This window comes from Acromyrmex echinatior, chromosome 19 (genome assembly GCF_024713525.1).
Source record: "Acromyrmex echinatior isolate Ae372 chromosome 19, ASM2471352v2, whole genome shotgun sequence".
Classification (NCBI taxonomy): domain Eukaryota; kingdom Metazoa; phylum Arthropoda; class Insecta; order Hymenoptera; family Formicidae; genus Acromyrmex; species Acromyrmex echinatior.
Window position 1 is genome coordinate 1,683,973 of NC_141870.1, and position 23,351 is coordinate 1,707,323.

Here is a 23,351-nt window from a genome sequence, read left to right on the forward strand (position 1 = left end):
AAAATTACTCTACGCGAGTAATGCAGAATTCAGAAGGCACTTAATTTCGGCAACATTCCGCAGTGAATTCGTCAAGATGCGTCAGTCTTTCAAGCAAAACTAGCAAAGAGCGAACTACGAAGCGAAAAGAGAAGAAGTCAGAGTAAAGGATTGTCAGAAGAAAGAAGTGGAAGAGCACGGAGAGTAGGGATAAAACGTGTCGAAACCTTCAAGGAATTTTGACTAGCATGACGTGACTCGACGCCGAACACGCTAAATGAACACGCTCGTAGAGGGTAAAAAGGACGAGCTGCCACCACCGTACCGATGAACGTCGTTCAGAAACCTCTCGCCAAGGGAGACGCATCGCTTGTATTATAATAAGCGACCAACGCGCACAATTCCAAATGTCGCATCGGCTTAATATACTCGCGCGGCGTCCCCCATCCGCGTCAGCAAAGTGGTGTCCCTAATCTGGGTCAAAGGTGATTTGCCGAGAGCATGCCGCGCGCGCAACGGCCCTTCTTCGTGGCTGTACATTGGGTTGACGTAGCGGCGATCGAAGTTTGTATGGCGCAGCCGCGGCCGAAGTATCCGATTCCCATTACTCCGCTACTTCACGCGACATGTAACGGATCGCGTATTACGTGCGGTGCGACAACTTGAAATCGGGGAAGCGATGCGTTTCTCGAGTCGCCCGTGCGTTGAGTCGCGAATCAGAAAGTCTCAGAAAGTAATCGAGAAAGAACCAATTCGAAATTATAGATACGATTTCTCCTTTAGAGGACCCCGCATTAATTATATAGGAACTTTGGGATGACTTCGTTTTCATAAACTTAGCTTATAATGTGGCAAACAAAAAATGTAATGGAAACAAGACTTAGGAATGGATAGTTCTTGATTGGGATATGATGTATTGTATAAAACGGAGTATCTTTGATAGATCCTTTTGTCTATTACATTTCTTGTTCACTATATTACAATCTACAATATACGTGAAAACTTATTTTACCAGCATCTCATTTTCTACATAATTAGTGTAGGGCTTTTTGTTGACAAATAGCTTGCGTATCATAGACGTGGTCTTATCTCGCAAATTGTATCTTTATGAAATGAGATTAATGCTAAGTTAATCGTTTGAAAACCACAATTCGTAGAGCGTGATTACGATACATTAATAGTGCGTTGATTGCAAAATTGCGAATAGTTAATAAATTTTGCAAAAAAACAACATCTTTGCAATCTAAATGTTCGATATTCTTTGACGTGTAAATTTCTTCGAGATTGAGTAATAATCGAATATATAAGATATAATTACAATAATGAGTCACAACTAGTTGAAGCTGTAAATGGAAACGATTACACACGTATGTTATCGCAATCTCTGAATTAACTTCAAACGAAATTCTGACCGGTGATTATCGAATTACAATATTATGATGGTTGGCAAGTCCAAATTTATATATAAATAGACCTGAAGTATTATTAATTATATCGCACTTCCGCAAAAAAAAGAGACAAATAAAAAATATGTAATTATTTAGGAGACAATGGAATGAACATTTCTGGTTCTTTAGAAGTAATGCAGATACTAATTTTGTTATGTTATCCCTAAGAACTCTGCTTTTTTTATTTATATCATTTTTCTTTGGAAAGTGTTTAAATTTACGTATCATTTTTTTTGAAGGTCCATATATTTAGAATATAATCTGCACTTAATACGAAATTCATTAAAAAAATTTCGACTTGTCCTTTTTCTTAAATATTTCTATGCATTATGTACTAATAATACTAATAATCTTAATAATCACAAAGACGCAATGTAATAATATAAAAAGTCAACATTTTTTATTCATCACGATCAAGTTACATAAAATCAGAGTACATAAAATCACCGTAAACGTCGTTATGGATAAAACTTTGATCGAGGTTATCTTCAATAACTTTGCAGCAAGAACACAATCTGAATTTCTGGTTGCGAAAGCATAGTACGACGTAAAAGCAGACGGCAGTCGAAAGAGTGAGGCGAAAAAGTAGGCACTTCGAAGGTGCGATCTTGGCCAAAGGTATTGACTTTTCTGAGGATTCGCCCTCGTTCCCTCTCGGTGGTAGCACGATGATGAGATCTCTCGGGGCGAGGACTCTGCCTACAGGCGTCATCTGCCCCTTTTCGCTCGTTCGTTGATTCCCCGTGTGAGAATCTCTCTTGCTATTCCTCTCCTCTCCTCTCCTCTCCTCTCCTCTCCTCTCCTCTCCTCTCCTCTCCTCTCCTCTCCTCATTCCTTAGAGGGCGGCGCGTAGGTGCGAACGGGGTGACTGAACGATATTCTAAGATGTGCGGAGATAGAGAGAGATGCTTCTTTGTGTGTAGGTGGATCCTATAGACATAGGCAGTGAAACGAGTGGTGGTACCACACTGAACCCTTAGATACCACCATGCGAAACCCCGCAGTTCTGGCTGACGCAAATCTCAGCAGGAAAAAACTGTCATCCTTGCCGGACGATTCTCTCTCTCTCTCTCCCTCCCCCCCTCTTTCTATATTTGGAATCTACTAGCGTAATTCTTTATCTTCATATCTCAGAGGGTTGAGACCTCTGTGTAAAATTGAAATCTTGACATCTCGTGATAATAATCGATATCCGAATTTTTCTTGTAATAATATAAATCTTAAAAAGAAATATTTTAGACTAAATATTTCAATTATCAGCAATTTAACATAGAATTATTCATTCTCTTTTGCTAACTTACTTATTAAATATTTACTCTTAGCTTTTATAATATATGAGAAAGTAAAATCAATTGTATTGTTATTCGGTGATTTTGAAACGGTTGCAGATGAATTACAAAGTTATACCTGTCTATAAATATCTCCAAGGTATGACACTTTGTGAAATACTGGTTCCTTCGGGTTTGAAATAGCGAAAATCGGCAGTAGAACGTTTTCATATGAATACCGTGGCGTTTGCGCCTCGTTCATCTTCAAGCTTACTTCATCGACATGCTCTTTACCAAGTCGAGTACAGCGCCTTGCGTGCGACGTTTCGCGTGATGCCTATACATACGATCGTTTTGCTCGCCGATATAAGCGAGTCTGGTGCAGCGGAAGTGTCCTTCAAGACGAGTGGTTTCGCGATGACGACGACGACGACGACGATGATGATGGCGTCGACGACGCCGACAGTGGCGGGTATCGTGCACTCTGCCATTAGCGACGACTGCATCGACTAATGGAGGCGGTGTAGAAAACGGTGCCGAGAAGAAAGAGAGAGAGAGAGAGAGAGAGAGAGAGAGAGAGAGAGAGGAAGAGAGGAAAGGATGGACTCGTAGGCAATGATGTCGGTGTATAGGGCGCAGCGCGGTGCAAAGTAACAGCGTGATCAATGCCGCAACGCTAATTAATTAACATTCCCTCGCGGAGCTCTCCGGCAGACACACCTATACATACAAGAAGCTTTTCCTTTACTACCCTTCTCGCACGCGCTTTCCCTCTTCAGTCCCTAGTCGAGTTTCGCCGTGTCTTCCTGTTCTCTTACCTCGTCCAACCTACTCGCGTGCACCTCTCTCTCTCTCTCTCTCTCTTCTCTCCTCACTCTATTCTGCCTCGCTCTTCTTCTCTCCCTCTCTCGTGACTTTAACGTCGACGATCGTTACCGTACCGCGATAACGACGGCGGCGATGGCGACGACTAACACCCGGCAGGAATATTCCTGAGAGGATTATTCCTTGCCGGTTAGCGAGTAGTCGAAAGTTTTCCTGGTAGTGGCGAACGCGACGGGAGGGAAACTCGATCGGAAAGTCGAAGATCTCGAGATATTTGGTCTCATCTGACGCAGTCACAAACGACGCTGCGCACAAACGTCTCAGCGTCCTTGAGATTTTTCCCCATTGACAGCCAAACGATCTCTCGACAGTGATAAAACACTCGGGGATTCTCTTGCATTTTACATAAAACGTTACTCTCCGTATATATCCGAACGAATTTATGGAGCATTTGATGTACACAAGTACAAGTATACCAGATTTCATAAATCCGGCGGCAGTGTCGCCTGATACACGTTACATTGACCGAACATCATTTTCGTCTCTCCGCTTTGTGTTTAATTCACCCACTATTTTCTTTTCTCTGATCGTAAGGCTCGATTTACTTCTTCGGTAAAGGGACTTTCACGCTTTCCCGCAACGCTGACTATTTTGCGAGACAATTCCCCTTTCACGTGAGATGATGGGAGCGAGAACTCTTGACGGTCCAACTTTATCTTCCTTTATCGTCCAACTCTTCCTCCACCCCCCTCGTCTCTCTCTCTCTCTCTCTCTCTCGTTCGCTCGCTCACATTCGGTCTTGCCCTTTTTACTCCCAGAGGATTAAATCGCGCCTCATCTTCCGCCCGGTCGATACCCGGCTAGCGGGCGTAGGAACGTTGACCAGGAGAAGCAGACGAAACTTCGCAAGGACACGCTTCTCTACATGCCTGTGGCATGCGCGCGCACACACGTACATATGCACACACGTACACAAGCCAGCACGAAGTAGGACAACGCGGAATGACACCCCGTAAGCAAGGGTGCAGCATCCTGCCTTATCTCGCACGGAAAGGCGGCTTTTGTCTTTACGATGGGCGTTGTATTACACGAATAGATAATGGAGTATAAAAATAACGCTTGATTAATCCCACAAAAGATATTATTTACTCTTTTAATCGTACGGATCATTACTATAATTGCTTCGGAGATGTCACGTAGCACTACGTAATTGGTAAAATAACGGTATTTATAACATAAATATAAAAAATAAATATAAAAAACGATCGATTAATTCTACAAAAGATTATTTGTTATTTTAATCATACGAATTATTATAATTACCTTCGAGGTATTACGTGGCACGTCGTGGTTCTCGTAAAATTCTCGTAAAATTCTCGTAAAATTATAATGCGATATGGAACGAGAAGACACGCGCTTCTCCTTCTCGCTGCCTTCTTTTTCTCTCGGGCTCTCGAATTCTCGAGCTCGGGAGAAGTTTCAAAGAATCGATCGATACACGCGTTCCGTCGCGCATTGTTCCGCGAAACGGCTCAAAGCAAGTCCGGGCTGGTTTTACTAATTGGTGCCGAGCATCGATTATCGCTTCCGCCCTGTCCTCGGCCCTTTTACCAACATCAGTTTTACCCAAAGCGTTTCGGTACGCTTCTCGCGCAAGTAATCCGCAAATTATCTTCGATTATTGCATCACTCGTTCGTTCCCCGTTCATCCGTGCCCAAAGTGTTGATCTACCTACGACTTTTAACATAATTGAGGAACGCTCCATTATTTCACGCTGTTATCGACAGGATCTTACGTCGATTTGAGAGCACAATGATTTGTAGTCGATTTCGTTGTTTCGAGAGTTGATTGCGGAGAGTTGAAAACTGGGACAAGTTTACTCAACCCCAGTTGGAAGATGTTGGCGAGTATAGCGCCTAGCTATAACGGAGCATGGAGAAAGCGAACAGGGATGGATAAGGCGATACTTCCGTAACTATAATCAGCGCTGTTAAGAGGGGATGATATTACCCTCTCCCTTCTAAAGTGTTGCGGAGTACGCCGATTAGATGAGCGTATCGATCGACGATTAAGGAACAACAGCATCGACATCGGCTTCGCGGAGATTTTCGCTCGTAAAACAAGAAGGGAGCCCCCAAATAAGCTGCGATGGTGTTGGAATATTGGGGTAAACAAAGGCCAACCGCGAGTAATAATTAATACGTGCCTTCCTCCCAACGTGCGTGAGGGGACGCAAGGTGACGGGGGTAACGGGCAAGGTTCTTCTCTTGGAAACGAAGGTTTTGATTAATGAGGAGTTTACTGGCACCTTCGCTATTGTGCGGGCTAATTACACCCCGGCTGCACGACTAGCCGTGGTGAGAGCATCTTTCAATCCGCGACAAGGCAAATCCCTTCTGTGTAAATCGAGCCGTGTCCTGCCATCCCACTAACCCTGTGGCGTACGATCGAAGATCGAACATTTGTCCTCGCTGATTAAGAAACCGAGATTGCTACGGATCGTAGGAAATCCGGAAAAATCAGGGAAAATACGTAAAAACTACTTAACGCGTTAATAAAGTATGGTTGTTGAATAATACGTTTATAAAATACTGTAGTAATTAAAATTTTATTTTCGTCACGTGTTTATACTTGTATATTTGTAAAATCGAAACGCAGTTGAAAATATTCCTTTCAAGATTTTTTTTTTGGCACTCCTTTCCCAGAAATCGACGGTACTTGGGTGTTAATTAGCGTAAAAATATTTATACTGCATTTGGAGATATTACAAGATCCAAATGATTTTTCGTTGAAAAGTTGTTTGCGATTAAAAAATATTGCAACTAAAAAATTGAGGAAACAGTTATGAATATGTAACATAGATAATAGAAAAGATCTTTTTAACTTGAATTTTGACTTCAAATCTTAATTAGGAAATAATTACACACGTTGTGCCGATATTATGATCGGTTCCAAGTAACAGCAAAGTTAGAATGCTCGATTAAAACTAAAATGTTCGTGTTCATCGCGTATTATTTATAGAAACCAATGTGGCACATCATTAGTGCACTCGAATAATAACATGTTGCGCTTCATAAAAGCACGGAAGCGATGAGATTCCATTACGACGTTTAATTGCAATTGCTGGTGGTCTTTACCGTCTTACATTCTCGTTTCATTTTTTTTTTGCGCCGATAAATCCCATTGAGCATTATTTTATTGGATGGCAATATCTCGAAAATGACTGGTAGTTTCCGCTTATCGATTATTGGTCTAAATATTTCGGCGAACGAAATCAATCATAAGACACGAGAAGAATTCGAGAATTCTTAAAAATATCTTGACCTTAATATCTATGCTTGTTTATATAATACTTATATTCTAACTCTATTTTATTTTACGTTATTAATATAAAGTTTCACACAAAAATTTCAGCGTACTTTACATTTAGATAATCGATAGATCGTGAAACGAATTTACAAAAGATGTTTTTATCATTTATTCCAAATTTCCAATTTTTAATTTTAGCTTTATTTTGTTCAATATCAAAATAGCCGAGTAAAAATTATTTTACTCGAACTTCGTTTTTTATACCACCACCAGGCACCACTATCGCGTCTTCATCATCACTACTAATACTGGTCTTCAATCTCTCTTCGGGGTCTCTCTAATTGCTACGCGAAAGGGTCATTCGCCTCCGAGGTTCATCGGGAACGCATCGGCCGTTCCCTTTGCGTCACCTTGTATGCCGCTTGACTGCAATTTGCAGCGCCCGCGGCCTCTCGCCTCTCCTTCCTATCCTCCCTCGCTCCCTTCCCTCTCCCTCTCCCTCTCCCTCTCTCCTTTCCCCTGGTTCTCCAGTGCCTGCCGCGTATCACGGTGTCGTGCCCATCACGGATACGTATATGTCCTCGTATCAGACACGTATGGGGACCAGACAGAATATACAGAGCACTAAATGCCGCCTATCGGAAATCGATATCGGGGAGCCACAGCCAGCAGCAGCTACTCTTCACCTCTCTCTCTCTCTCTCTCTCTCTCGCACTAGGACTTTCGTCTTTCTCTCGCTTTACATTGATTCAAACTCTCCTATTCCTCGCCCTCGTTTACTTATTTCTATTAGTCGTACTTTTCTCGCATCTCTTTATCCTCCGTACCTCGGTCAGCTTTTTCCCTCTGATCCACCTCTGCGAAGAATTTTTCAAAGGACAGCTCCTCTCTGCTCTACAAACCACCGCTAAATTCTTCTCGCACCGTTTTGACCCTCTCTTCTTTCTATTCGCTTGTCCGCTCTCCCTCGTAGTCTCCGCTATTAGACAGAGCGGTCTTCGCAACCATATCGATCGGTCCTTCGATAACAACGAACGTTATCGCCGAGATAGCCAAGAAATACCGTCCGAGAATTGCAGCTTTAAAGTATTGTAATCGATGGTATCGCGCACGATGGGGAAAAAGCCCATTTTCCACTATGGCGAATTTCAGTGAATTTATCGGGGAGAATAGTGTTCAGTTCAGCATTCACAGTTGACATTTCCTAAATACATCTTCAAAATAATGCAGTATTTGTGAAGAATTTTCTGTCGAAAAATAATTGAAAAAAAAAGCAGTATGCTCATCATATATTTCCGAGTAATGAAATTAGTAACCTTTGTAGAATTATTCATGAATTTTAATATAGAAATTTATATGTTATAGAATTTTAGGGTCTGTTTTTTATGGCTGAACTACATTTTTGGAACTTAAAGTGAGGTATATATGTTTAACATTTGGCGAAAACGAGAAAGAGAGTCCTAGTGCAGAAATAAAAAAAAAACAAACGTTTATTATAGAACTTACCAGAGAATTTTACGGTGTCGTCATACATATTCAAACTCCGCCTGTTCTTTTCCTGTCGAGAAATCAATCGTGCGTAGATTCAGTTCTCTCTCTACTGGCTCTTGTTCCCCGGATTTTTCACTAATGTTCGATTGCGTTTTCATTTGTAAGAGACGTCGACATCTTTCATCAGCGTATCCGTTCCGGTTAAGTACACACGGGACTCGATTTCATCGGTTAATATCATTTCGAAGCTCCACCGATTAAACTATGCTTGACGACGAGAGATCTGCGGATCCATCTGGGACGAGTGGGTTGATGCCGCTCATCATTGCCGCTTCAATTATCGACCTCAAAGTTTGCATTTCTATCTATTAGACCTACTTTGTACTCCGCGATTACCGAAGAAAAACTGATTGCCACGTCAATTTAATCCTGATACGATGGCAATCAATTTATAATTAATGATGATGTACTTTAAAGAAATCAAATACATAATACATAATACATACGCGATCGCGACGTATCGTAAATGCTCAATTTATTGTGCACTCAGTGTTTTACATAATCCGGCGAAGGAAGACCTAAATCGAACCTTAATAGCTGTTACAACGGATATTAAGCGGTCTCGGTGATTTCAGATCTGGTCGAGATGTTCATTGCTCGGTAAACGTATGCACGCGCACGTAGATGCGAGCTAATGAAAATTAATCCCTTTCGTCGTCGTCGTCGCGCGTGCAACAAAAGCGATCGCAATCCGGCAATTCCACGCTTCGGTTTCGCGACGCGACGGACGCGCACAAATTTGTTGAACGATTGTAATTCGGCGCGATCTCCTTGGAGCTATGTATACGTGCGAAAGTTTATGGAATCGTCGGTCGGTGCCAATGGATGATGCGCTGATCTATTAACGGTGACAATTATCAAGTGCAAGCTTTTTGAATCAGTGGTACAAGATGGAATAAAAAAATAAACTTATTAATTCTAAGAATAATTTCTCAATAACATTCTAACGGAAAATACAGTAAAGATTACTAATAAAAATACAATATTATTGTAGTAAAAGAAGCAATAGACAATGGGAACGTACACGAAAATTGAACTTACGTTTTACAACTTTATGTAGTATTGACAAATTATGTAATTTACAGATACTTTCGTCTTTACACAAAAATATACATTTTATATGAAAATATACAAACGTTAGAAATTTGTTTAGTTATTATTATAAAAATATATTACGTTAAAATTATTGACCGACATTTTGTACGTGACGACGCGCGTAAACTAAGGAGGGAAAGTAAAATACAGCATACCTCACTTTCAAAAACAGCAATGTACTTCTATTTTTTTTTTAAATCTTGAAAATGTCTCAAAAATCTTGAGATTCCGATTTAGTAATTTTTCGAAGGTAAAGAGAGTACGTATATACGCGACAGGCGTGCACCACGGTAATATCGATCAGCAGAAGTCCCGTGCGCCGACACACAGACACAAAACACGCACACGCGTGCGCGGGCGCGGGCGCACCCACGCACACACACGCACGCACACGCACATCTAGAGCACAGCACAGCAAAACACACCCAGGCTCCTCTACACGGGAATATCAACGCCTGTCGACCCCCCGCCTGCGTGTTGTTGGCTGCACGCCCCGCTTAAACCGTATTCAAGCGTTTCCCTTTCACGGCGTAACCCGACCTCTCTGCTTCGCTACTTTCTTGTCCACCCTTCGTACGAGTCATTAAGCGAGTGCGTTAACTTACACGTGGCTCCGATTCGTCGTTGCCACATTCGAAAATCCCATCTGTATCGATGTCCTTCAAGGCTAATCCTGCTGAAATAATCTGCCCTCTCTCTATACACTGTTAAGTTCAAAGTTTCGAATTATACTTAATTTGTTATTTTTAATTATTTTATTTCTACAAATTGGGGCTATTGCTCATTTAAAATGTCGTTAATTTAACTCAAATAATAGAAATAATAGAATTCAATTTTCAAGAAAATACAATATTTTAAATTTTGACTTGAAAATTTAATTTATTATTTTTTATTATTTACTAAGTGCATATGTTTATGTGGACGTTGTTTACTTTGAAACTATTAGTCACAGAAATAGGCTGATTCATATTTTAACACACATGAGTTGAAGATAATAAAATGTTATAATTCAAAGGATTAGCTTATTATTGCTCTTTTGATATCTAACGATATAGGCCTTTCAAATTAGATCTTCATTATTCAGTTAATAGATATTTTGTTACAACATCTTGCATTAGGTTTGTAAATTGATTATATTAAGTATTTTAATTTGTTTTTTCCTCTTTTCTGATTATGGTGCCACACTGTTTTTTCAGAAACTAATAATAAAATCATCCTATTCTCTTGGCCAGATATCTTCTCTGTGATTCCAGTTTTGTCGCGAAATAAATCTACGAGAAATTTCGCCGCAGTTTTTCACGCGTTCTTCAGTAAGTCATGAGTACTTTAATTGTCACGATGACAATGCTCGTCCGCGATTGGCTTAATTATCTTCCGCTTCAATTACGACTAGCATTCGGCGACTAATTGACTCGGTGAGTCGCTCACAACCTTTGATAATCGTACATGACTCGAGTCTGTAAAAAAAATCGAGAGATACATAGAACAATACAAGCATCGAGATTTCAAGTCTTTCCGGAAAGTAGAAATTTTCTGTCTCTCTTCGGTGTCTTCTCTTATTCTCTCGGTATTCTTCTGTTGTCCCTTTCAACAGTTGCTGTCGCGATTTTGGAATTTATTAGAATCGCACACATCTGTTTCTATTTTTTAATGAATTATTTAGCCTTTTATTACAATTTTCAAATGTGGAAGAAAAAAACTTTATGTCGCTCATTGCTACAACAACGGCATAATTAAAAATTTTTCATTTCTTAGTTGCTTGCAAAGAAAGAAACTTAGAAAAAAAAAAGAATATATTCTTCTACAATCAGTCATTACATCGAACTTGCATTTCAAAATTAATATTACAAAATTTTAATGATTCAAAACTTTAAAAATTATTTTCTGAAAAACTTTGCTTTTCGAGTTGTATCTCGTTGTTGTAATAAGCGATGTTTTCTTTTAATGTAACGTAGAACTTACAAATAGAGAGTTTAAAGGGCGAATGAGAGAGAGAGAGAGTCAAGATATAAAAGCTTTTTTAAAAAATTAACGAACATTTTACTTATTACGACGCGCAATTGTACAAAACTAAAAATTTGTTGTATATATTCTAATGAATAACTAATAATGATATGAGAACACATAACATGTTTTGGCAGGATTGAGTCTTCCTCAGATGTACAATAGTTATAATATATAACTCAGTAAAGTCAGTATCCGTTGATTTTGCCGAAGAATGTTTGAAATTTCACATGAATAATTTCCAGGACGAATAAAAATTGCTCACAGACGGTTGCTCGACTGTATGGAGAACACAGATGGAGATGTGGATCTTGATGTATGTATCGCATTATAGATAAGTATGTTCGTCAGAAAATAAAATAATCGAGAGTCGTCGTATTTTGTGTGGCCACACACATTCCATAGACTGATGATTCTTCTTAATTTGCTAAATTATTTATTTGACTACGACGTTTTTTATTATTTTCTGACAAACATACTTATCCATAATGCGATACATACATCAAGATCCACATCAAAATTTTTAATTTTGTACAATTATATGATTGTAATAAATAACATATTCGTTAATTTTTTAAAAAAGCTTTTATATCTTGACTCTTCACTCTTCAAATTCTCTATTAGTTATTACTCCTGTCCTGTACTTTTATTAATTTGTAGAGCTTACATTTGTGTATGTACTATAATCAGTAACCACTACGATTACGTTAATTGTTAAACAATTGTAATTAGCGAAGCTTTTCTCCTTACACAGTAAAAAAATATTTTATATTTATATTAAAATTGATTCATTCAAATCCTTGTTAAAATTTTGTGCTGAATTTTTAACATATCCGAATGTCAATGTAATATAATCTGATTATGTTTTTTGAATATTTTGTTAAATTGATATTCAACATTTCATATGTAGTGTCAAAGTGGCACAATTACGATGACAATGAGTTAGTGAACAAATAACATAAAAATAATATATTTTAAAACGAAAATTTTAAGATAAACAAATAAAATACATATTAATTTAACATATCGTAAATGTTAAACTTTACCGAAATAATATGCTTGCACAGTTTGCTTATAAATTGTGTCAGTACATCACATGTGTTATCACATTTTTGTGATTTTTTAAATTTTTTTACATAATATTTGTATTACTTTCTGATTATTCATCTAGTGTTAAATTAACACAAAAATTTGGGTGGATCGTTTAGGAAGTCTGACACGTGAAATGTTCATTTTCGACTGTATGGTATCTTCGTATACAGAACAGGATTTTATTTTAAAACACTTTAATAAACTTTGCTGTAAGTCTTCTCCATCCCATGATTTCTTTTTCAATGAAACTGCACGACTCGCAGTGTGCGTGCAATTAGCTGGCCGCTGCGTGTGCATTTCTGCGGAACGATGGCGCCTGCATGCGTGAATTCTTCCTGAATTCGCGCATTTCCTACAGTTTCTTTACTGCATTCTTTCTCTCTCGATACGTAGAACGTAGAACGGTCATGGTGAGTCATAGGCGTCGCACCGAAAGGTCACAAATTGCGAGATTGAATTTTTTCAGCGTTTGATAACGAAAACTGCGCGAAAAAAAAGCTACATTATTGGCCGGAAGCAAAATATTGTTATTTAATAAATATTATTCGATGTAAACCGCAGTTTCCTCGCTGGTTGTGTAATAGCAATCAAAGTTACTACAACAATAAACGCAATCGTCATATGTAAGCTAGTGCATGTACCCTAGTTTTGTAAAAATATCAAGTTTGCGCGCAAAAAAATATGCCGCAAAAAATCTAGCGTAAAGTTCCATGTTATCGTAGATTAAAATTTTTTTGCGATTGATTCCATAATTTTCATATACATATTATATAAGAAAAAAATATCAGATTCTTTGATAAATTAATTTTCTTCAATATAAAGTAACATAAAAATAGAATATTATATTGTATTACTGATGACATATGAATTACAATTTATTTTTCGATGAATACGCCTATGACAGTACTTTTCCGGCGGTACCTACCTAGAATCAAGCAATCCGATGCTTCGAACGTCGGTGAGAAAAAGGAAGGAAGGTCGTTACTAGAGCGATAGAGCTGGGAAGACCGAGGATCGAGAGGAAAACTGCGAACAGAAGCTTCGGAAGAATGAAAGAGACAAATAGGATCTAAGAAGCGTCGATGGAAGAAAGAAAGAAATGGTAGAATTATGGCGTGAGCAGCGGAGACATGACTGGTGGTGACGATGGTGGTGGTAGTAATGGTGATGGTGGTGGTGGTGGTGATGGTGGTGGTGGTGGTGGTGGTGGTGGTGGTGGTGGTGGTGGTGGTGGTGGTGGTGGTGGTGGTGGTGGTGGTGGTGGTGGTGGTGGTGGTGGTGGTGGTGGTGGTGGTGGTGGTGGTGGTGGTGGTGGTGGTGGTAATGGTGGTCGCGTGCGGCCTTCAAATTTTTCACGGAAAATTCTGTCTTCCAACCCTCCTCGCTTTACACGGACTCGTCACCGTAGCAATCACGTGACCACCGCACCCTCACACTATACGCCGTCAGAAACCTAGAGAGTATTCAGTTTTTAGAGTCCAGGTGGCTGAAATACCCACGAACCGTCTCGTTATCGATCCGGGCTCCGTTTCAGAATTAACTCGACGTCGTTAGGGCAGTCACCTTCATTTATTCAGTTTTATATTTTTTGTTTTATATTTACAGATAAGAAGTTAATAATAACAATTCCATCTAACGTAATTATTCTTCGACATTTTTAAGTATATTTCATTATGTAATGCTTTATATTTTGCGACGTTACAATCCTGATGGTAATTTAAGAGTTCCATGGTTGATTACGAAGTCGATCAATGATAAGACTTCCCTAAAGCAATTTCAGTGAAGTATGCTGTCAAAAGGGAAGTTATGTCTGATGATTGTGGTGGTTGTACTACTGACTTCTGTCGACTTCTTTACTTGCCTTCGTGCTAGAAAATTCCGAAAGGCGAATCGGTTGAACTACTCTTGAATTTGAATCGAATTTGAACGTGAATTTTAAAGAATGAGTTTGCGAGAGCTTGAAAGAAGGGAGCAAAGATTATGACAAAAGTTGAAAAGAGCACTCTGAAAAATATCAATGTGGTGTCTATGTAATTCTCACCGTATTGGTGTTAATATTAACATCAACACTGAGAGAAAAGGGCTAAATTTTGTGAAACAAATGTTACGACGTTTTCTTCGATATTCATTAGTTATGAAAAAAATTTGTTGATGACGAAATATATACTTTTATGAAATATATTTCATTAATGTAAAAAATAAGGCTTATTTGCTATAGAAATAAAATTTTATTTCGCCTTAAATAAAGATTTATTTCAGTGAAATATAAGTATATTTGTCACAAATAAATTTTTAACATCTAAAATTTAAATATCTTGTTATCAGTATAGTGAAAGTTGTATAGGGCACCGCATGGTGTTAAATCCACAGCGATATTTTTTAGAGTGGGGAGAACAGACATTATAGGGACAGATAAATGCAAATGGCGTATTTGGCACCTTCGAAATCTCCCTTATCATTGTTTTTCAACAAAAGGAAGTGCATTCAATGGTCGCTTCGCTCAATAATCGAGAAGTTAACTTCGATCGCGAAACTTTTCAATTTCGCGGTAGAGCGTCGTTCGAGGTTGTGAGAAAAATAGTGCACCAAAGTGATTGGAACCTTCCCGAGAACTTTTGACTGCGTGTTGCATGAAACTTTGAAGATAATCAAGGTGGATAATCGTCGCGAGAGTATCGTGAACGTCAGCGTGTAAGTAGCGTGACAATAGACGATTGCAAAAGTAATTGATTCTGGAGAATGGACTCCAATGTTTGATGGGAAAAAGGAATGCTTTGAAAGCATTTCTGCGACGTTATTTGCGGAAAATCGATATTTTTGAGATTTAAAAGCATTCGCACGCCACTGCATCGTGATGTATCTACGATCATTGCACTAGTCGACTATTTCAGGCAGATTGTAATTTTCACGAGTTCGAGTTATAATGAGAACTTTTTTTCTATGACACTCAGAGAAAAACATTGTAGTAACAGCTATTATAAACGTTGCAACTACACAAGTTTTATATGTAACATTAATGTACATAATTGTTATTTTTATGGCTGCTACGGTTGTTTTTATCTATAAATACTTGGCCATGTAATTCTTTTTTATTTCGTAATTGGAAGTAATAAGCAGAGTATTTTGAGCTCTGAAATACCCTCGATCGAGGCATTGCGTGTAATTTTATTCGCGTTGCAATTTGCCTAATTCTAATGCAAACGCATCGCGAGATGAAGCGGCTAATTCCTGTGTTCTCGATAGACCGAGCGTAAAACAAAGGGGTTGTAACCTCTTGGTCGCGCGCATCCCCTTCCGCTCGCACAGGTCGGACCGGTCAACTGCACCGCGAGCAGTCGGTAGTCGCCAATTGATGCGTATAGGGTGACGATATCTGCGCGTCATCAAGCTTGAGGTGGTGAGGCCGAGGCGACGCTCGGGGGTGGCGGCGGGTAGACTGGAGATGGGTCGTCGCTCGCACTGAGAGATGATAGAAACGTCGACGTTGTCACCGGCGGCGATGGTAGCGATGGCGATGGTGGTGGTGATGGTGATGGTGGTGATGGTGGCGCGGGTGGCGTTTAGCACACATTACATGTGTACGAGAAACACTAGACGATGGAGGTGAGGAAGAGAGGGGCCAGAGGTCACCGGCCGCGGAGACTCGTGAGACTCGCTCCCGTGGAGCTATTCTTCTTTTCTCTCTCTCTCTCTCTCTCTCTCTCTCTCTCTCTCTCTTCGCCTCTCCTACCTTTTCTCTGCCATTTCTTCTTCGTCTCCTTCCCTCATCCCGTTGCCGGTGCACAATTGCGTACTCCTCTCGCTACGCAATTGCGTACCGTTCCACGAACGGCAGTCATCGTAATCCGTGGGATAAGCCACGTACATCGTGCGCGATATACATGCCTTGGTCTGCCCTTTCATCGCGAGAGGTTCAGACCTCTCTGTCCGTCCCGGTCTGAAGTGTCCATCTCAAGGTCACTCGTCAGAATGCCATTCTTCCCACTGTCATTCCCACAATACAGTATTCGCGAATTTCGGTACGTTGTACCTGGTAGAACCTATCAGTGATTCTCCAAGGCGTTTTATTCCCTTCTATGATAATTGGAGATACGATGATAGTATGACTTATTTTGTATTTTATAAATTAACTAAAAAAAAATAATTTTTCTTGTTCAATGGTATAATTTGAAAAAGACTTGCATAATCGTATGCGATCGTGCTCTCCATTGTACTCGAGATAGGTAATATCCGCATAATATTGCATTCCAGATCGAATTTACGAAATGGTCTCGGTGATTTCTCTTCACATTTTGCCGTGGCCGCGAGTGAATATCTTAGACGAAGAATATTTATGCACTATGATTAGCGATTACAGCATCGTAATATTAGTCACAATGCGATTCCTTAGTCATGCGTATGCCGCGACGACTTAACATTACGCGAGCACGTACATCCGTCGCCGCTATCCTCGAGCGATATCGACTGTTGTGACAGTACATTGGCTCTGTGCAGTATGCTAATGACGGTCTCCAAGTCGCATTAAATATGCGCTTCCATCTACGCAACGTCGCATGGAGAAAATTTTCTTCTTGAACGTATCCTTGTAAATGTCTCGATATCTTCAGTGACTGAAGCTATATCAACAATATATCTGTAATTGTTAAGATTTTTATCAATAACAACAAAAAATATTATAGCAAACTAAAGAGACGAATTTAAATAGCTTGTGTTAAGATAAAACATAATTCAAGTGCAAATTATTGCGGAAAAAAAAAAAATGTTCATTTCAAATGTCGCAGGTACAATCACACTTTCATCTTTATCTTTCTACCATCAAAAGTAAGGCATAATGTCTACATTTTCGAAGCTTCGTTATTTTATTAGATTTACCTTAATATTTATCAATTATCGACAAAACAAAGTTTCATGTGGATACTAATTTTTTTTTTTGTAAAACTACTAATTATTAATTAATAATATAGAACTTTCGTAATTTCTTATCATCAGTAAAGTATGCAGCAAATCTGTCAAATCATCTTTTCTTTGCGTGTTCTGGGATGTATACTGTTATAACTTATAATGATATAATATTATTCTCAGTGTCTAATAAAAGTTAAATTTCGTCTGATTTCAAATAAAATCATCAATTAAACGCTGGATGATGAAATAGAATAGTTCTTTCATTCTATATATGAGGGGATATTTAATTACAGATGTAATCAGTTCACGAGATAAACGTATACTCTTCTTTAGCATCGCGTGACAACTGAGGCAAAAGATGAGAGAAGCAAGTAGACAGGAAGAACAATCACACGCCCTGTCAGAAGTCCGAGATGTGAGGAAGTTAATAGGGTATTAATAGAGCTTCATAAAAATGCGTAGACAGGAGTTGCACATCCCTCGAAATTATCTAATTATTCGTTTAATTTGATATTGCATTTATAGAGATGACATGAAAAAACAACATTACGCTTGTAGAAATGAAGTAAGAGCTTTAGTATAATATAAGAGGAAGGAGATCTGAAAATTTCATTTGTATGCTACGAGTGAAATCGGAAAACAGCAGTAATTATAATATATATCTAGCAGTAGATACCGGATCCTGCAAGAGATAGCATTGCATTATGTTAGATAAGGATAGATGTTTCAATGAGATAGAATGGTAATGCAAGAAACTGAATTTGGAGTTAAAAAGTGTATTATCATCAATTAAATTTAACTGTCGTTCCAGCATCCTCTTAAGGACGCGTTCAAAAACATTATCCGAGTACCTCCGAGTATCATTTTATCCTTATTTAATTTTCGATGAATAACAAGGATAAAATGAAACTCAGAGACGCTCTGATAATATTTTTGAACGCAACGTAAATCAGTTCAGTGACCGTAACAACTAATCGATTAATAACATTGATTGAAGATACGATATGTAGTAAGAAGATATAACAAAAAAGTAATTGAAGATATAATATAATGGATTAAAGTTAGATTTGATATTATTGGAAAAGAGAGAGAATATGTAATGTATATGCAAAAAATCCATCGAATAATTAATAAATCTAGTAGACTCTTAACAGAGTCTTGTTTATTCTCAGAGATATGAATTTGATAGAGCCAAGAATTTAAGTCGATTTTTAAATATTGGCGATCTTTTTTAAAGGTATTGAAGCAAAACTCGTGTTAAACAATTAGAAAATTAGTAGAGAAGTTAAAAATATCTTACACAAAAAAAAAACAATAAAAATTGATCCAATCAAATGAAAAAGCTATAAATATGTTCAGAATACAAATTACAATTAAAATATTTATATATCTCCCGTATATATTATATAGAAACGGTATGCCCGAGCGTAATAAATCGATCGAATCTAGGTATTCCAGTTTACGGGCTCCTTCGGTTTATTGGCTTCTGCGAATTACTCGTTAATGACGGTCACATCATTAACTAGGCTTAATTGCAGGAGCCAGCAGGGTTGGCATTCCAAGAGTCCCAGTGTAATATCGACTTTTCAAAACGGTTTGTCTTATCTGCTCCATTAAAAATGAATCATTTTGCGCTGTATAATATCGGCATCTTCGATTTACTTCTTCGTGCTTTCACTAGTACGAACCCCCGACACCGGAAGGATTTCAAACGAAATACACGCTCGAATACAAATCGAAAAGGAAGTCGTTCTTTACTTCGCGAGACTTCCTCCCTCCTGTCGAAGCTCGAGCTCGAAGCGGAGAGGGAAGTGAAGGGAGTTCCAATTGCGCGACGGTTTCGATCGATAAAACGCGCACGGACGACGGTTTTATTAGAGTAAAAGTCTTTAACTCCCAAGTGTCAGGAAAGAGCGTCACGCGCCCCGCGTGTCAGCGTTCATTAGTATGCTCGACGAGGCGCCTCGCGTACCCCACCTTACTTCACGACACCCATGGAAACACAGGAGAACCTGCTAAACTGCCTCTCTCCGAGCCCTTGGCGAGGTGTCGCGGTCGCAGTGACAAGACACGTGCTATGCGGATGTCGTATCCGGGAGCCACCCCCTTGGCGAGACGCTACCCGTGATTTAGGCTAATTATGCACGACCGATGGCCAAGGTTTCTCCTACCGGAGATACTCACGTATCTCTGTACGCTCTATCGGGATACGCGATGTCTCGACATTATCATGTTATCGCAGACATGTTTCAGTCCATAGAAATCCTCACGTAAGACCCGTTACTACAGTATATGATTTACCTAAGGAAATTCATGAATCACATTGTGTGTTTACCTAAAGAAATTCATGAATGAATTTTATTGTGACTTTTATTCTTTAGGTAAACCGTATATTGAATGAAAATAGACATGAGAGATTGGACTACTCATTTGAATCGTCATGTTTCAGGACCTGCTTGAGATAGAATGAGGTAGATGTCTCATTTGATCGAGTAAAGTCTTCACTTATTCGCTTATTTGTGTTAGATATTTTGATTGTTATAATAAATACTCCAATCACAACTTCGACAAAGGGATTGATGAGTACCTGGAATATTGTATATTGTGTCTATATATATTATGGCTGCTTATCGTGCGAAATACACGTGTACACGGATACGCATTCAGCGGATAGACGTGATAATTCCCTCATACGTGTAAATGTAGCTGTACATAGCATCTACAATATGTATGCGTACAGTATATACACGTATATATGTATAGTACGTACAGCGAAATTACGCCGGTTGTAATACTAAATACCAATCCTTGACTGCGTGTATAATTATCCCGGTGTATCGGTAGACGGTCTTGTGTGCGGCTCTTCGCTGCTCACAACGTCTACATGCTGCTTATACACTTATATATACTTGTATGTATACATATATACTTATATATACGTATGTACGTCATATGTATCTCGACAATTTTAGTAAACTGAACAGTTATCAGCGCAGAAGACGACTCCACACCTATGCATTTGCATAAGTGTCTGTCATCGTCTGTGTTCCACTGGTTCTACATGTATATTTAAGTATCGCAATTGTATGCAACCTGTATCATCTTATACACGCTTTACCTGCGTTTAAGAAGAATGTATTTTTTTTTTCACAAGCTGAAAAAACTGGATAGTCGATCGATGCTGGAATGTGCAATTTTGATAAAAATGCGCGGTAGCGAGCTACGTACGCGACGCGATACGCAATTTGACGATGTTTAAGGTCTCACAGGGTTCAGATATGTGTATACGTACATGTGTATCGGGGATACAAAGTCGCAACTAGATTACGAGGGTTTGATAGCCTGCAGGATCGAAGGGTCGCCCGCGGGATACAGTAGTGGCTTATCCTTCGACCACTTCTCTCTTCGCTCCTCTTTCGTCACGCGGTATGAAATATAGAGGAATGACTATTTCGTATCATCGCCAGTGATATGTCCCCGACGACAGCGGGACGATAGTCACCGTTTGTTGTTGTCAGCTGCCTCTTTTCCAGAAATTTCGGTCCACCCGGCGATAATATCCTGTCGCCGTCGAAAGGCATCATTTCCGTCACTGCGAATACCTGTATAATAACGGAAATAACCTGAAATGAAACCTAAATTCAGAATCTTTAATCGTTAATTCTTCATTAATCATTATGGAATCTTGCACTTTGCGTCAGCAACTTGGGTCTTCGAGCTTTGGTGTAGATTTATGTTTCGAATTGTATAAAAATTTGAAAAAATACTTGCGGTAACTTTAATAACGAGTTTTTACTATTATAGAGGTTGAATTGTATTTCATTTACTTTTTGCAGATTTAAATCTATCTATTAAAATTCACGCAATCAAAGTATTAATCTTAACCCTTCGTCAATGTTACTTTCCGTCTACAATCTGGATCTTCGAATTTTAATACAGACTTTATAAAAATCTGAAAAAATCCTTACTGATAAAAAGTTTAACGTTTTCACTATCAAGAAGTTAAACTCTATTTTTTTTCACACAGATTTCTATCAGAATTCAAAATATTGGCTGTACCTTTAAAGTTTAACATGGAAGGTTAAGTTTTTAGATTTGTGTGTATCTTAAATTCAAAATGTGATGATCTTAAATTCAAAATGTCTCTAAAAGTTTGGAAAGCCACGCGTGGCGACAAAATAGGCGGTACAATGAAAAGAAAATAAGAGAAAAAAAAATGTTGATAGCAAGATGATTACTGGGTGAGTGAGTGTGTAATTCGTGTATTCTGTAGCGTTTTATACTCTTCATAACATTTTTTTACCACGTCCTGACTGCATGCAATTAGCAAATTAGCCACTGTGTAATCACGTGTGTTGTTAAAGTGCCTAAAGAAGCAGAGATTAACTTCAACATGTCCCGTTCGACAGACGAATCCCGTGTTTAAAACCAATTTAAACAGACAACTTGTTATTAGTGCCTACACCATCGAAATGTACGCACCACATCGCACATCGTAAAAAAGGATCGCGTACGAAAAACTCACCGTGTTAAATGCCAATTTCACTGTTATATTTACTTAGCACTAGACGCTATATACTCCTCTCAATTCTGTACGAGTTTCTTTTCTGAATGATTCACAGTTCAACTGTTCTATGAAAATGAATAACGATCCCATAACAAAATTCTTCGCGTAATTGATTCTTCAGGACAATGGCCAATCTCTTATTCGAGCATTACTAACGCGAGCTTGATTCCCATGATCTCTGCGAGAGGTAGACGAACTACGATGCGAAATATGGTTTTGTTTTGTTGCAGGTGTCGGCGGGGCAGCATTTACAGGTCACGAGCGAGCTGAAACCGGTCGTGTCTGTCGCGGCGCAGCAGGGCATGTACTTCAACCAGCAGCAGACGCAGAATCAGGCCGGGCCATCGGCTAATCAGGCCGACGCCTACTGCTCGGTCTCGCAGTCCCAAACCATCAATTTCACTCAGCAGAGCCTAAGGCAGCGGGCGACGGCCGCGGCCGCCGGCGGAATGCCGCAGCCGGGTGCTGCCGGTCCAGGAACTCGAGGTCATCCGCAGCAGGTGCCGCCGGGCCAGGTCGATCAGCACCAGCACGCGAAGCTTCTTCAACAGCAGCAGCAATTGATGCGCGCGCAACAGGTAAGCAACCTTCATTTGATTGTCTTCACTCCGATAAATTTGCGTACCTTGTTGAGGAGTTCTCGTACTCGGACCTCTCGTTTCCCTGCACAAACTATTCTAGCAACATTGCAACAATATCGCAATACACAAACATTGCTGCAAGCTTGTGTGCTATATGTGACACGTGTCGCTGTCTGAGCAATTTCGCAATCGATGCGAATGACGTCCATCCGGATTTTTATATGCATCGTAGACACGAAATTATTTTCATGATAAGTACGTAAATTACACGTTCAGTTCTCATTCGCATCGAATTGCTGTGCGTCGTAGTAACAATCACACGTGCAACGTTTATCTTTATGCGATTATTATCGTCTTCCATGCGTTTTCACACCTTCGTACACCCCGATGATATCGTTCGCGCTCGAGAATCGCGATTTCGAGCGGTTACACCGATAACCGATATGGTCCTCCGGGGGTGAAAGCTTTCGCTGTGACGATCGTCTGTGCAGGTAGATAATCGCGAGATCGCGGCGCGATGGTACATTATCCGAGACATTAAGCTCGTATCCGGCGAGAGTGGAAGAGAAGGAGAAAGAGAGAGATATGAGAAAGAGCCCGCGACGTCCGTATGCAACAGGTACCGCTACTAGGTCTTTTGCAACTTCTGCCCCGTCGTGTTGAAAGAAACGACACAAATAGGACAAATAGCGCGAGCGCGACGGGGGACACGGGGCTTTCTCCGAGACG

General features: G+C 39.5%; 1 protein-coding gene across 4 annotated transcripts in view; it reads left to right on the forward strand.

The window, feature by feature from the left end:
- Window positions 1–23,351, forward strand: part of mam (neurogenic protein mastermind) — a 199,925-nt gene that overhangs the window by 160,042 nt on the left and 16,532 nt on the right. For all 4 annotated transcript variants that reach the window (XM_087415877.1, XM_087415878.1, XM_087415879.1 and 1 more), the window contains exon 3: window positions 22,272–22,619. In XM_087415877.1, the coding sequence (XP_087272003.1) occupies window positions 22,272–22,619 (348 nt within the window). The remainder of the gene's footprint in view (window positions 1–22,271; window positions 22,620–23,351) is intronic.